At 42.6% G+C, this 17,222-nt stretch overlaps 1 protein-coding gene across 2 annotated transcripts in view; it reads left to right on the forward strand.

Moving 5' to 3' along the window:
- Window positions 1-17,222, forward strand: part of vegfc (vascular endothelial growth factor c) — a 184,408-nt gene that overhangs the window by 162,546 nt on the left and 4,640 nt on the right. For both annotated transcript variants that reach the window (XM_079672864.1, XM_079672865.1), the window contains one exon: window positions 7,056-7,380. In XM_079672864.1, the coding sequence (XP_079528990.1) occupies window positions 7,056-7,380 (325 nt within the window). The remainder of the gene's footprint in view (window positions 1-7,055; window positions 7,381-17,222) is intronic.

Below are 17,222 nucleotides of genomic sequence, written 5' to 3' on the forward strand. Positions count from 1 at the left end.
GGTTTAACAATATCCTGGATGTAGGAAGGGCCAGATCCATTCGCAGCATGGTACGCAAGTACCATTGTCTTGAAGTGGATTCTAGCAGTTACTGGAAGCCAGAGAAGGGAGCGGAGGAGAAGCGTGGTGTGGGAGAATTTAGGAAGGTTGAAGACCAGACGAGCAGCTGCGTTCTGGATGAGCTGCAGAGGTCGGATGGCACATACAGGTAGACCAGCCAGGAGGGAGTTGTCTAGGCGTGAGATGACGAGAGCCTGGGCCTGAACCTGCGTTGCTTTCTGGGTCGGGAGGGGACGTATCCTCCTGATGTTGTAAAGTGTGTATCTGCAGCAGCGGGTTGTAGCAGCGATGTTTGCAGTGAAGGCCAGTTTGTTATCTAGGGTCACACCCATATTCCTTGCAGTCTGAGTCGGGGAAACAACAGAGGTGCCGATGTTGATTTTTAGGTCAAGAGTGGGACAATCTTTCCCAGGAAGGAAAAGCAGTTCAGTCTTGTCAAGGTTGAGCTTGAGGTGGTGAGCAGACATCCACTGAGAGATGTCTGCTAGACAAGCAGAGATGCGTGCGACGACCTGGGTCTCTGAGCGGGGAAAGGACATAATTAATTGGGTGGACAGCGTAGCATATACAATTGCTGATAACCACTCTCCTTGATTTTTGAATGGTTTAGTCACATTTGTTACACCTATGGTGTTCCTTGTCCAAATTGACAGCCATAGGAAATGCATTGGTAACGTTCATCCATCATTAAGTACACACCCACACATGTTAATTTCCAATACATTGTCAGTTTCTATTCTTTGTGTATTCATTTAAGTTATTCATGTAAACCAGTGTTCTGAGACATTGTTTACAGCTTAAAAGGATGTTAAATAAAATGTGATGATTATTAATGGTTCTTGTAAGAGCAAATATTTGACCGGGAACACCAAGGGGGAGAAACGGACATGAAGTAAGTTCAGTGTTTTCCAAAACATAGGATCAGTGTAGCTGCAGTGAGCTCACTCTTACCAAACACTGAGAGCAACACACTGTTAGGAGAGCCATATTTTCTCTTAGTCTTTGTGACAGGAGAATGTTCATGTGTTCACTGACCAGGATTTATGGTCGCAATGTGTTTGTTGAGTCGGTGTGTGTGCGTGTGTTTGTGTGTGTGTGTGTGCATATGTGTGTATGAGAGAGTGAGTTCCTGAGTGTGTGTGTGTGTGTATCTGTGTGTATATGTGTGTTTGAGAGGGCCAGTTCCTGAGTGTGTGTTAGGTTATGATAAAACTCTGGATTATGTGTAAACAGATGGAGAACAGCAGAATGTGGAGACTCCAGAGGAGCAGATTTCACAGCTACTCACTCATACAAACACACACTTATTCTTGGAAAAACACACACTTACATGGTATTTATTACAGGGCCATTACAAAGTATCTGGGAGAGATATCAGCATGAAGGACACTTGCTGCATTGACAAATCAACAGCAAGCATGCTCTCTGGGGTTTTGCCCTCTTTATGCCCCTTTGGTCGATCATACTGCTGGGGCACCCTGATATTTGTATTTTGAGCAATTCATTTAACACTAGAACCGCCAGAGGTCGCTGTATACCTAAAACCGCCAACGGGTAAAATGTACCCGCTATTGATTTGCAAGGTACAATGTTCTTTTATATATCATACAGAACAGTGAGTTTTGATCGCACAGGGATGACATTTATACCAATAGAATCTGTGGACTCTCAGTATTCATATGATATAGTTTGTGCAGATAGCATGAAGTATAAAATATCGCTACAAGTGCTGATTTAAAGGCTTGGTGTTAGACTTGTGTTTTGTTTAGGTACAAATCTCTCAATCTCTCTCTATCTATCTATAACTATCTATTGATCCATCTGTATGTTCTGTTCTATGGACATATAATTGTCTACATAAACAGACGACGTGGACTACTTCTCTCATTCCATCTTTATTCAACTGGAACGTAACCTGCACACATGCATTATGTCCTCAACGTGAGCTCAGTCATCCAAGATCTTGTATTCTCCATGATGTTACACTATCTATAACTATATATCAATCTCTCTCTCTTTCTCTATCTATCTTTCAATATATCTATCTATCGCTCTCTATCTCTCTATCTATAAGGAACTGCAGTAGACAAAATGGGTTGCTATAGCAACACGTCATGTTTACGCTGCATTTTCTATGAGGTAAATATTACCCGCTGGCGGATATGGTTATAAATGGCAATTTATTTGGCGATTTTTTCAATCTGACTTCCTATTGACAATTTTTAACAAAAGAGGATGCTACATAACACACTTTCAGGAAAAGTCACGGACTGGGAGACTTTAATATGTTATGAAAAAAAAGTTACATACAATATAAAAACAGCTGCGGGTAAAATGTACCCGTTGGCGGTTCTAGTGTTAAAGGTCCCCTATTATACTCTTTTTCATCAATATATTATAGGTCTCATATATATATAAAACATGTCTCTGAAGTGGTTGGCTCGAAATCCTGCATTGTAGCATCCCATAAACCCCTCTGTTTCAGCCCTGTTTCAAAAGTACTGATTATCTGTCTTTTACTTTTGGTGAAAATAAGGAGCCACTCCCCAGGCCCCTCTCAGAGATATTTGGTTAAAATAAACACAATAGGCGCTTTCACACCGGAGTACTTTTCCCAGGAATAGTTCCGATAGTTCCAGGGATTTTGGGTTCACACCAAAAAGATCTGGAACTAGAACTTAGTTGTCGGGAACCTTTTCACCCCTTTTCAGTCCCTGCTAGAGAGGTGGTACTTTCCTGGGGAGGAAACTGTTCCAATTTCTGATTGGCTCAGCGAATTGCAAATCACACCATGTAAAACTCTGAAAAGTTTTGTGAAGCCGCCATTTTATTTGCTTGCATTAGCATTATTAGCATTAGCCCAGCGCACGGAATAAAACGTGGGAGCGCTGGAGTGATGAGGAGGTGTCAGCGCTTCTGGCGATTTACCCGGGACTTCAGGTGGCAGTATACGCCGTGAAGTTGTTTGCGGCTTGCTAGTAAACCCAAAACAGAAGAAGAAGAAGTGACATCAGCGGCTTCATTTGCCTAATCCTCCCTCAGGGACTTATTCCGGTGTGAACGCAATCTACTAGATAGTTCGGGATTTAAATAAAGACTTCCGGGGAACTAAGTTCCGGGAACTATTCCTGGGAAAAGTACTTGGTGTGAAAGTGCCTAATGGTGCTCTAGGAGGAGGTTCAGGTGATAAATCTTTAAATGGATCAGGACAAAAAGAGAGCAAATCTGGTTTCCTGAAATGTTCAGAATCTTTTAACGCAGCGGGGACACATGTTTATGTATAAAATACATGAAAAAGTGGGCTTTGCATAATAGGTGACCTTTAAGGCATGACTTTTGGTAGAAGTAATTAAGGGAAAAATAAATGATTAACTCAAGGTAGATTTATAAAAGTGTTCATAGCCTTTACACCAGGCATAGGCAAACTAAGGCCCACGGGCCATATACGGCTTTTTAATCCAGCGCGCCGAATATTGGTACAAAATTGTCCAAATTATAGTAAAGACTGCATTCATTTTTCCTTTTTCCTGCAATACCCGGCATTTCAGTTGATCCCACTAGATGGTGCACTCTAGACACAATTTACCTTCGCTGGAGTCGGCAACCCGGCAAGATCTAAGAACCAAATACTGTATGTCACGCTTACATTGGAGGGGGTCGAGATTAACCTGAGCAATAACAGTTCATGGTGAGTACAGCGAATACAAGTTGTAACAAGTAGTAGCGGTGAGCAAAGTGACTACAACGCGACCACACACTTATAAAAAACACTTATATAAAGTCAGGCAACACTAACCAGGCTTAGTGTGATTCTGTTTATTTTACCTTCCTGTAATGACCATCCGTTCACTGTTATTGATCATTGTGGAGAGCAGGCAGACGTTTTCCTGTTGTTTTGTATTATTGCAGCTATCAGATGGAATCAATACATGGGCTACATGTGGCCATCACAAGTAACATCGAAAACGAAAACTACGCCGGTAAAATATGCGTATCGAAAACGGCTTATGCCACAATATGATAGCAACAAGTAGTCAAGATAGTCTGATTAGCTTTGGTTGCTATGCTAACATCACCTGTGGAATGCCAGAAAACTTTCATAATAGCATTGTGATGCCAAACAGCGTCAATTCAGCCTGAAACACATTCACTGATGGGGATGGGGGATATTTATCAGCTGCTTGTGTGACAGTCGGATAGTGAATACTTTACAGCGGCCGCTGCCATGAGTTTAAATTAGAATAAACTCCAGTGGACGAGCAGCGCTCGGTAAATGCCGCTGAAACACATTAATAAACAATGCACCACGGCACTCTGGAGAAAAGTATAAGGTTGGAGAAGTAGTTCTTTAATTTATTCTGGCTTCGTATATTTAAAACTACCCGACGCAGTCCTCTATTGATGTTGTTGTGAGCGGTGTTGTGGCGAAAATTAGCGACGTAATACGCTGTGTGGGTCATAAGAAGGCGCGTAAACGGTTACGTCATGACGCAAACGATGGCGCAATGACGCAATAATTCACCTCTGAACCTAATTCACCTTTGAACCTGCATCTGTAACAATGAGTGGACCAAAGAAAATAAAAGTCGACATTGAGTGCAGACAAGAGTGTTTAATGAGGACTGGACAGCTAAATACTTTTTCACCGATCTGCTACTGGCCCGGCCCGTCTGACACATTTTAAACTCATAGTGGCCCCCGAGCAAAAAAGTTTGCCCACCCCTGCTTTAGACACTAGAGGCTTTTTATCATGCGATCAGTTTGCAGGTCAGTATCTTTTTCAGACTGTTGTGTTACACATAATCTCACACAGAACGCAACTTTGTACAGTATTCTTTTTCGAAACACAGCATTATTTTTCAAAACAAAGTATTTTTTTGGAGCTTTCCCACTGCAAATATAGGCGTCAACCAATCAGGGTTACTTAGAGCAGTGGTTCTCAACTGGTGGGTCGCGACCTAAAAGTGGGTCGCGGACCCGTTTCGAGTGGGTCGCGGATGTGTGAGTGACGAAAAAGAAATTGAAGAAAAGAATTGGAATTATTTTTTTTATTTTTTGGGGGAAAAAGTCAAACTTTTATTTTAAAGGCCCGATTTTCTAACGCTGCGCATGCAGTCGGCGTTGGACCCGGAGACCATAAACGGTTTTGAAAACTTCTGTCACGTAGTGATCATCTTCTCAATAAAATATCTTTGCTGATGTTTTTTCGAGTCTTCTGGCCAATCAGAATCAAGATTGTTGCCGGAAGTCCCCACGGAGAATAACTTTGCGGTAGAACTCTTCTTTATACATCCATGGGTACAACTTCAGTTAAAAATGAACACATAATGAAATATGACCCCCGGTTTGATGATTGACAGGTCACAGAACAATGGGAGCTATCTACCCTTACCCACAATTTAAAGTAAGTCACACAGACTATCTCCTCTTTACTCTTCTCGCAGCAAGATGTCAGAACAAAGTGAAAAACAAACAATGGCATAAAATATTATTAATATGTTGGGTAGTAATAAATAATAATAAAAATAATTATTTATTCAGAGTGTACCAGAATGCATAGTTTATGTTAGTATTTCTAAAAATCTAGGCTTTACAACAGTTTACCTCAGGAATGCTCTGGATCAATATAATCCTGTGGGCATCTATTGGTACATTTTAATGAATATGCATATAAATCGGCTAGTAATGTAAATGTTGCAAATGCGCATATTTATGCAAATATTTTACAGGAGTATCTTGCATTTTCATGGAAAAAATGGTGTATAGTGGCTTTAAATTGTGTAGTGAAGAAGTCCCCAGCAGAATATAGAGTTCCACTGAAGCTCATTGCATTGATTTAGTTGTAAACATCTGTTAACACATGCTGCTAAGCTGGAGTAGACACAGCTTGCATTTTGACAGCTATAAACTGTGTCTTTGTTATCAGTGTTTGTTCATCTGTAGACACACAGAGCAAGTGTGTGTGTGTGTGTGTGTGTGTGTGTGTGTGTGTGTGTGTGTGTGTGTGTGTGTGTGTGTGTGTGTGTGTGTGTGTGTGTGTGTGTGTGTGTGTGTGTGTGTGTGTGTGTGTGTGTGTGTGTGTGTGTGTGTGTGTGTGTGTGTGTGTGTGTGTGTGTTGAACAGTCCGAACATCCCGGACCATCTGTTACTCTCTCTGTCAGCTGGAAGACGATTTCCAGTATTAAAAGAGAACATCTGTATTATCCCCGAGGAAGGAGAGAACAGTGTTTGTTCCTTTCAGGAACATCTCAAATTAGACAGCTGTCACACACAGTGTATATGTAGTTATGTTTTAAATAGTGAACATTTACAACAGTGTTTGGATAGCGTATATTTTGTTTTCTTTAAAGTTACTACAACCGATTACCACATGTGACTGAGGTCTAGCTACTAAACTACCAATATGTTTGGTTGCTATGGTGCTAAGTTGTCTTGAATGTGGGTTTGGGTATTTGGTTAAAATATAGAAAAACAAGATGCTAAGTTTGGCTCTATATTCCTTAAAATAAAACAATATCTAAGACAGTACCATAGTACATATCAGACACATAACACCTTTTGTACTCACATGTTACACATTTAACAATGATACTAAAGCAGCTAATATACAGTTTTTTATGTGGCACTACGATGTGGAACCCTACTGTACGTTTAAATGGAAGGCAACATTAAATAGTACACAGTGTGAATATTCTGCTTTAGGTACATCCACATTTGTTTCTTTATGTGCAATTACTATTGTAAAGTGTTTCATCCTGAACAGTACACATACAATAGTCATTTTTTAAAGCCATCATTAAAACATAGAACTGACAATTACTATAATTTCATTTTCAAATGTAACCTGTTTATTATATTTACTTCTGTTGTTGTAATCTGATTGCTTTAACCTCATTACATGTTATCTGTCGCAACCCACCCCTGCTAACACTGTAAATCAATGCATCCAGGAATGTAAGATTAACCCCATCTGTGTCATTCTTCTACCTCTGCAGACATGCTCTCAGCAGATGTGTGTGGTAAGGATAAGGAGTTGGACGTGGAGACCTGTCAGTGTGTGTGTCGGCGGGGGGATAAGACTCCAGACTGCAGCCCTAACCGGCACTTTGACAGGAACACCTGCCGGTGTGTGTGCAGCGTGCCGCCCTCTCCCTCCTGCCCGCAGAACCACGTCTTCAACAAGGACACCTGTCAGTGCACCTGCAGCAGGACGTGTCCCCGGCACCAGCCGCTCAACAGAACCAAGTGTTCCTGCGAGTGCAACGAGTCGCCCAACAAGTGTTTCCTCAGAGGAAGGAGGTTTCATCAAAACACATGCAGGTAACGGAGGGTTCAGCTTCATCTGCTGCCACTTCTCACAGGGAGATAAATGACCCTAAGCCTAAACCTGCTCTCAGGTTGGGTTCGAGATAAGAGATCAACTCGACGAAAGCACCGCCTGCTAACCAATCAGAGCTCAGTGCACAGAGTTCAAAGCTTGACCTCATAATATAGGCTAAGGGAAGCAAAGTTGATTGCCAAATGCAGGAAAGAAGGCTGGCAATGCATCGACAAACCGGCAAACATGTACATTTATAAAATATCCCTGCCTATCCACAGAACAATATGACTATTATAACATTTGTGAAAAGTGAGCTTTCTTAAATATCTGCCACAACATAAGTAACCAGAGGAAAGTAATTCAGAGGATTGTGTACAGTGACACCGATCTGTTGCACTTATTATTCATATCACATCATATCGCATCATATATTCACTTATCTGTGTCAGCTTCTTGAGCCGTTTGTGGCCGTGGACCACACCGGAGCTGTGCACTTACATTGCCATTGAATGCAGAAGTGTAATTTTACAGGTTGGATACTTGTGTGTATGCAGTGAGAGACAGTGGCGAGACTTTTATACCTAGGCCCTCTGACCCCCCCCTAAAAAAAAGAGTTATTACGTCATAGCGTATACTTCAGCGGAATATCAAAACAATGGCCCGGGGTGCAAAACGAATCAATGACAGCGACCCTCCACCACACAGAGGGCTCTCACAGACACAAGTAACAATTAAAAACTAGAGAATGCAATTCCTGAAGAAATTGCTAGTAGGAATGCTTTATGCTAAAAAGCTGACGCTAAATTGCTATGCTGAAATGTAATGTGTAAGAAGAAAGTGAAGAATTTAGATTGAAACGATACATGAACACTGGGGGGGCTTGAATGTGTGATGAGAGAAGAAACTAAAGTAAAAAGGCTTGGAAAAGCAGCAGAATATTTGAACTGCTAACTTTTGAACTAACTTGATGGCGAATGATCTGTCGCCATGCCAACGGCATTTGATGACATCCCATAATACGCTTAGGTGCGTTGATGGCTGCATCATTACCAAACCTGTGAAGTTTTGGTCCGTTTGGAGCATTTTCACTGAAGCTAGTTATAGCGACATCATGTTTTATGGCGAGGGATGCATTTCCATGGAAACGGCATATGGTGAGATCTCAGATTTGGCGTAGAGCTGTTGAGGCATGGACCGGTGATATACAAGTGAAGATTGGGGGACGATTGGACTGTGTCCATTGGACTTACAGCGACATCATGTTTCATGGCGAGTGGTCTGTCGCCATGGCAACTGTATTTGATGACACCCCATAATACGCTTAGATGCGTTGATGGCTGATCCGTTACCAAACCTGTGAAGTTTTGGGCCGTTAGGAGCATTTTCACTGAAGTTATGAGAAAACCGTGTTTCATGGCGAGCATTGTGTTGCCATGGCAACGGCATTTGAAGAAATCTCAAAACTGTCCCGTAGATGTCTTCACGGCTGGACTGTTAGCCATAAAGACCATTGTTCTGAATGAGAGATAAACCTCTTACATGTGAACGTTTTGTTGAAGAACCGTAACAGATATCGGTGAAATTTCAAAGCGTGAAGCATCTCAAGGACCTTGAGTTTCTGAAGTGTCCTTTTTGTGTACTTTCGGGTCAATAATGTGGCCTTTTTGGCAGATTAACTAAAGGTGTGCTGCTGCTGCTGCTGCGAGGAAATATCCGCCTGAAATTTCAATGGGTTTTAATGGAGACATGTTGAACGTTTTTGTCACTTCATGCCCTCAAGAGGCATTTTGTATAATTATTTTTGCTTAATTATTTGTAATTTTTCAAGCTACTAGATGTTTTCCTACAGTATATGTCACTAGCTGTGACATTAATGTTAATGTTAAAATCTGAAGAAGGCCTCTGCACCAAGGTCTGAACAATGTATAATATTTCTAAAAGTAAGAATCAAATTTAAAAGTTGTTTTACACGAATCATTTCAGAAAGATGTGTAACATTTTAAAGTTGGAATGAGGTTTCTGAGTGAAAGTATGAATGAACAGTTAGCAGTTGAAGTCGCATGAAGATTTGTTGAAGTCCGAAGAATTTCTCCATTGACTTCAATGGTTAAAAATGTGATGAATTATGGGATGTATCTCTGGAATTATGAAAGTTATGAATGATAAAAGTAATAGCCATCAATTCTCGACTGAGCTGAACGTTTTGATGTTTGAATAGATTTTCTACGATGTTCAATGCGGAAGGAGAAGACTGTCAAAATAACGGGCGGAATAATAAGAATAAAGAATTTCGTGCGTAGAAGAACAGATAGTTGGAATGCTGTTAACAGCATTCCCACTAAATGAATTAAATCGGCACGACGGCCCACATTGAAAATTACTTAGGCCTACCTTTGATGATCAAATCACTTAAAGGTCCCATGTCATGGCCATTTCTACTGATCATAATTCCATTGTTGAGGTATACTAGAATATATTTACATTGTTCAATGTTCCAAAATCACATTGGTTTCTCATACAGCATCTCTGTATAGTATGTGTATTCACTCTCTGTCCTAAATGGCTTGTTGAAGCTCCTGCCCCCCCCAACACTCCCTGTGAGCCCACTGTGCTCTGATTGGTCGGCTCGCTCAATCTGTTCTGATGAGTCCACCACCGTTACAGCGGAACATCCGTGTTTATGTTTTACAATGGCGTTAGCAACCAGAAAATGACACCAGTGAAGACAAACAGATGAGAATGCTGCGTGGGGTCTGGCTGCCGTGTTGGCGGGACGTTGCGCGGCTTGCTGCGAGGAGCGGACAGTGTGACCCCTAGATTCCACAGGGTCCGTCTGCGCCTCATTACGGCTGCGGCGTTCACAGCGACCACGGACACTCTAGTCCAGGGGTGGCCAACCAGTCAGAGGATAAGAGCCACATTTTTTCTATGTTACTGCAAAGAGCCACATCAAACACACAGTCACTGATACCACTTGTTTCAGTTTTTTGTTTTCTTGAGACAAGATTTCAACCACGTCACTGATGCATTTTTGTGGCATTGGGATATATATTTTTTAAATCCTCTGGAGCAGATAGGAGCTGTGGATTATTGTTATTGATTAATGCATCAGTGTTTCTTAGGGTCAAAAACACTAAACTCACAACTTAAAATGAAAGCGTTTAGTTTATTTAATAAAAGAGCACATTTTCAATGTGACAGTAGTTATAGATTATTTGCAATTTGGTGCTATATATATATATTACAAACAAAAAAAATTATATATATATATTTTTTAAACACCTTGAATTTCAGGGGGGGCGCGGGGCTCCGTTGGCGCCCCTCCAAGACAATGGTAGGGAAAACACTGGATAGTGTTTATTCAACGATAGGTTTTCCCCCCCTCAAAGGTGATTGGTTCTCTGCATCCAGGTATTATTGTGATTGGCTCTTGGGCCACATCAAAATTAGACGCGCTTTCATCCTCTCATACTGACACCTGACACCACACATACACAAGTAGGGAGAGCCGGGACGAAAGTAACAAGGGACGAAAGTAACAAGGGACGAAAGTAACAAGGGACGAAAGTAACGGAGCGATTTTATCCGAGCCCAAACAACTTTGACCGGCCAAATTACGTCAGAATGATCAGCATTCAATACTTAACAGACCTACTAAATATCAGGTTTAACTGTCAGGAGTAGTGTTTTCACGATACCAACATTTTGGTTTTGATACCGATACCAAGTGAAGAATTACGATTCCGATTATTTTTCGATATTTTTCTTAAAAAAAGGGAAACAGTCTTAAATGTAATTAGTGTGCTTTATTTCACACCAGAAGCATAACCACAACATAAACTTTTAAAAAATGAGAAAAATAAATAAAATAAATGACAAGAATTCGTATTAAATACAATTAATACATTTCTTACAGCCAGGCCTCGTGGTGTCCGTAGGCTTGCCCTCACTGTCAGAGATATCGCTAAAATACATCAAGATTTCGCTTCTGGCGTCTTTTTTGTCAACAAGCCGAGGTGCAGCGGCAGTTGCACTCCCACTTGCAGCCATGCTTCTCGTTTTCTCACATGCTCTGGCAGCTAGCGCGTGCATGAGAGAGGGGAGGCACTTGAGCGTGCTGGAGAGGAGAGGGACTCCAGGCACGGCTGCAGTGCAGGGATTGGAAGCAGAGCGCTGAACACACACGGCTCTTATTAAAATGGCGCATTCTCACCGTGAGTACTTTCCCCCGTCATTCTTAAAGTACCGAAACTAATGAAATGGAGGAATCGTAACGTTTTTAACGGCAAGTTATCACGGTATACCTTTCAAGTATCGGTACTCCGTGCAACAATAGTCAGGAGTCAGTGTCTCTCCTCCAAACTCACACATATAAAATTCGATATGAACTGAAGAGCCGCATGAAACTAGGCAAAGAGACGCATGCGGCTCGAGAGCCGCGGGTTGGCCACCCCTGCTCTAGTCAATGGGTGCTATTCCACCAGACGCGCTGCATTACGACTAGAAGCGTCCCAGAAGCGTCTCGGCGTTGGGCTCCGCTAAAAATAGGATGCAAGTCTATTTTCGGTGCGACGTGAGGCATTGCATAGCACCGGGCAGGAAGTGGAACGGTCAGAGCATCCTGCCAAAAAAAGAAATGCCAGCGTTCTCCTCCGGTTTACTGTGTAAATTACATATATAGAATAATTATGATGATGAATGCATTTTTTTACGACTAAAATACAGCAATACATCTTTGATTCATGTCGTTTATAACTGGAATATTACAATTATTATTAACTTTGTCTGTACAAAGTACGGAAGGTTGAAGACCAAACGAGCCGCTGCATTCTGGATGAGCTGCAGAGGTCGGATTGCACATGCAGGTAGACCAGCCAGGAGGGAGTTGCAGTAGTCTAGGCGTGAGATGAAGAATGCCTGGACCAGAACCTGCGTCGCTTTCTGGGTCAGCTGGGGACGTATCCTCCTAATGTTGTAAAGAGTGTATCTGCAGCAGCGGGTTGTAGCAGCTATATTTGCAGTGAAGGACAGTTTGTTATCTAGGGTCACACCCAGATCCCTTGCAGTCTGAGTCGGGGAAACGATAGAGGTGCCGATGTTGATTGTTAGGTCAAGAGTGGGACAATCTTTTCCCGGAAGGAAAAGCAATTCAGTCTTGTCCAGGTTGAGCTTGAGGTGGTGAACAGACATCCACTGAGAGATTTCAGCTAGACAAGCAAAGATGCGTGCGACGACCTGGGTCTCTGAGCGGGGAAAGGACAGAATTAATTAATCGTCAGCGTAGCAGTGGTATGAAAAACCATACGGGCTAATGACTGATCCGAGCGAGTTTGTGTACAAGGAGAAGAGGAGGGGACCAAGAACAGAGCCCTGAGGGACCCCTGTAGTTAATTGACAAGGGTCAGACTCGGACCCTCTCCAAGTTACCCTGCAGGTGCGGTCTTTGAGGTATGAGGTGAAGACGGAAAGTGCAGAGCCTGAAACTCCAAGTTCTTGGAGAGTGCGAAGGAGGATCTGATGATTCACTGTGTCGAATGCAGCAGACAGGTCCAAAAGGATGATGACAGAGGAGAGGGAGGCTGCTTTAGCCGTGTGCAGTTCCTCAGTGACAGCAAGGAGGGCAGTTTCTGTTGAGTGACCTGCCTTGAAACCAGACTGGTGCGGATCCAGAAGTTTGTTCTGATGGAGATAACAGGAGAGTTGTTTAAATTCAACGCGTTCAAGTGTTTTAGACAGGAACGGGAGGAGAGAGACAGACCTGTAGTTTATAACATCAGACAGGTTGAGAGTGGGTTTCTTTAGGAGAGGGTTTACTCTTGCCTCCTTGAGACTGTTTGGAAAGTGACCAGAAGTTAGAGAAGTATTGATGAAATGGGTGAGAAACGGTAGAATATCAGGAGCGATAGTCGGAAAGAGGTTTGAGGGGACTGGGTCCAGAGGACAGGTGGTAGGGCAGGCAGAGGTAATGAGGGTAAGAACCTCACTTGGAGAGAGAGGGGAGAAGGAGGTCAGCGTGTGGGTGAAAGGAAGGTCTGGTGACCCAGCGGTGAGTAAAGGTGAGTCAGAAAAAGAAGAGCGAATATCATCAACCTTTTTTTCAAAGTGGTTAACAAAGTCGCTTGACAGAAGGGAGGAGGGGGAAGGTGCTTTGGGGGGGTCCAAGAGGGTGGAGAAGATGGAAAATAGTTTTTGGGGATTGGAATAGGAAGATAGGATCTTATCTTGAAAGAAAGTGATTTTTGCCTGAGAGATGGAAGCAGAGAAAGAAAAGAGGAGAGCCTGATAGGTTAGGGTCGTCATGGTGTTTGAATTTCCACCATTTCCGCTCAGCTGCCCGAAGGATGGTTCTTTTAGCACGCAGTGCGTCATTTAGCCAGGGAGCCGGAGGGGACTGACGACCCTGCCGAGATGTGAGAGAACAGAGAGAGTCCAGAGAGGATGAGAGAGTAGAGAGGAGGGTTTCTGCAGCAGAGTTTGGAGTTAGAAGTTGGAACGAGTCAGAGGAAGGGAGGGCTGAGAGCACCGATGAGGCAAAGGTAGAGGGGGAGAGGGAACGAAGGTTGCGATGGACAGGTGCAGGATGAGAAGAGATTAGTTTGTTATGTTTGGAAAGGGGTAGAGAGAATGAAATTAAGAAGTGATCGGATGTGTGAAGCGGGTTTACAGTGAGGTTAGAAGTAGTGCAGTTCCTTGAGAATATGAGATCAAGGACATTGCCAGCATTATGAGTTAGTGGGGATGGAGACAGTGAGAAAGCAAAGGCGGTTAAAAGAGATGTTAGTTCAGCTATCTTCCCTGTCTGGAGGTTGAAGTCTCCGAGAAGTACAGCGGGAGGGCCAGTTTCAGGGATGTGTGAGAGGAGATTATCTAATTCCTCCAAGAAGTCCCCCAAGGCGCCTGGTGGACGGTAGAGAACAACAATGGTTAATTGTCTAGGATGGGTTACTGTGACGGCATGGAATTCAAAGGTGGAAGGAGTGAAGTTAGGTAGCTTGAAGAGGGAAAAGCTCCATTTGGGAGAGAGCAGGAGACCAGTGCCACCTCCTCTGCCAGAGGGTATGGGTGTGTGGGAGCAGGAATATGCTGTGGAGAGAGCTGCTGGGGTGGATGTGTTGGATGGAGTAATCCAGGTCTCAGTGAGAGCAAGGAAATCCAGAGACTGCAGGGAAGCGTAGCCAGAAATGAAGTCAGCCTTAGGAACAGCTGACTGGCAGTTGCACAGGCCACCTGAAACTAGATGTTGGATCTCAGTGGAGCATGTGAGATAGACGAGAGCAGGCCGGTTATATCGATTAGGAGATACACGTGGCCAGTGATAATTGCGGGAAGACACATAAACAGGAATGGAGAAAATACACATAATTATAGCATGAGGGGCTAAAAAACCAAATAAAATAAAATACTAGAGATACTTAGCTCAATCAAAGTAGGATTTGCCTCCCTCGTGACTCCAACAGGACTCTAATGTCTTCGTCTGTCTGACGCTGGAGCTGACGCTCCAGGAAAGTGCTGCCTAAAATGGACACCTGATTGCTGAGTTCTCACAGCTGTGGGGCCACGCCCCTTTAATTAGTTAACTCTCTGCAGCTGGTGGCCCTCAAAAGGAAATCTAGACTGGCTCCCTTCTGAGTTGTTATTGTATTTTCAGTGTCACAATGGTTTTCCAATTACGTTAAACCCTAAGTTATAAAATTATGAGTTTAACCCTTAATACAGTTACACCTACTCAATAAAGCTCTTAGTATTGTTTAAATCAAAGTTGAACCCTAGCAGTCAGTTAGTTCAGTTTTAAGGTTTCAGTCAAATTACTTGTCCCACGATTCTGCCTGACAGATACTGTAGCGGTTTTGAGATTTAAAATCACAATTTCAGTCAGATCAACTTCAGAGCATTTATACACACACTGAAACAGAGAAGTCTAAACACAGAATGTTACTCACACAATTCTAGAAGTCACCAGTTGTTATTCTGTCAAAACCGAGTTGCACACTGTTCTCAACAAAGTAATGATATGACTCCCAATATTAATTGAAATGCTTTTATGGATTTAGAAAATGATTTAATTGAGTTAATAAATAGTTGTATGTATTGATTTAAATTGACATGCATCCGCTAAGAAAAATAGTCCGTTGTTACTGTTTGAACTAACGTAGCAACCTCAGGAACTGCTTTGATAGTGTTTTTGAGGAGCTTTTTGATTACAGATTTGAAAACATCGTTGCTTGCTTTAAAAGTAGCACAATTCATTATGTCAAACCTTGGAAAGTATCTAGATATCCCTGCCCTAATGCCAAAGTAACTGGCAACTGAATATGTGTCGCCGTTTGATGTCTACGTCTGGACCGCTGCGTAAAAAGGAGGGTTTCTGCCCCGTTACTTCTCTTCTTACTTCTATAAGAATAAAACACGGAGGACGGAGATCTCTTTTTCTCCCCCTCTTTTCCCCGCTGCAGCCTAGCAGCTGATCTCAGTGCACGCTCCCCTCTCCTGCAGGGGGGCGTGGTCAGCTGCAGCTCACAGAATCAGCCCCTGCAAAGACAGCGCTGGAAAGAGCCAATAGAGCGAAATGAGGCATGGCTAAAATGCAGGATCTGTTTGGTGTTTTGAAAAAAAAACTATATGTATATACTTTATATAGATATGGCCCTACAATATATTGTTCAAATATAGCATGATATGTCCCCTTTAAATTAAATTAAACACAGCACTTGGGGAGTCCTCTGCACATTTGAAGAAAATGAATACAATTCAAATTGACCAACTTTGATATAAATAAAACATATAGCTGAAACCTAAAAAGAGTTAACTTATTGAATTATGACTGAAGATCGTAAGCTGTCTTCCTCTTCCGTGTTTCTCCTCGATACGCAAAGGCTGCAGCACCTTTGACAACTTCTCTCCACATATCAAACATGCCGGTAAACCAGCATCGTTTGCTGTGAAAGCATATAACTCAAACCATGCAGAATTAAACCCTCTGTGTTCCTCCGATATGTTTCTTGGATTTATCCATAGTTCGCTCATCGAGCCGGGGGTCAGTTTATTCACCTGCAAGAAAAGGCGCTGCCGCGGGGCCGTACCAGGATGTGATGCATATTTTAGTTGACCTAATTAAAACCGTTTTGTTTTTTATTTATGTGTCACAGTATCACCTCAAAATACAAGATACAAAACATTTTCAACCGTGCAACAAAATAGTATAAATAGTCCTACAAATATTTTTATTTAATTTCCTTCTTATATTTGTCTAAGCTCAAGGGAGCCAGAGTAGAGGGCTTAAAGAGCCGTGGGTTGCCGACCCCTGGTCTAACTAGTAAAAATGCATTGTACATTACTGCGAGGCATTTCTTGGCTAACATCCTTGTTATATTTCAGTGGTCCATTGGTTGCATCATCTTTAGAGTAGAACCCCTCCCTCTTAACACACACACACACACACACACACACACACACACACACACACACACACACACACACACACACACACACACACACACACACACACACACACACACACACACACACACACACACACACACACACACACACACTCGCAGCAAACACAGATGTATTGCAGTGAACCGGGTGTGTAATACAAGACCTCAGTGTGCTAATGACTTCTCCTAGCTGTCACTTAACCATTTCCTCTCCCCACACAGAAGGAAACACACACACACACACACATCCATCCCGTCCAGTCTTGCCCCCTTGTGACCTTGTTGGAGAGTGATTTATGAGTATAACACAGCCGTAGGAATCTAGTGTCTGGGAGTGTTTGAAAGAGAACGTGTGTGTCTATTTAAACTCCTCTGTGTATTTCATCATGGGTTCGTAGATCTCT

Source organism: Notothenia rossii (assembly GCF_949606895.1).
Source record: "Notothenia rossii genome assembly, chromosome: 1".
NCBI lineage: Eukaryota > Metazoa > Chordata > Actinopteri > Perciformes > Nototheniidae > Notothenia > Notothenia rossii.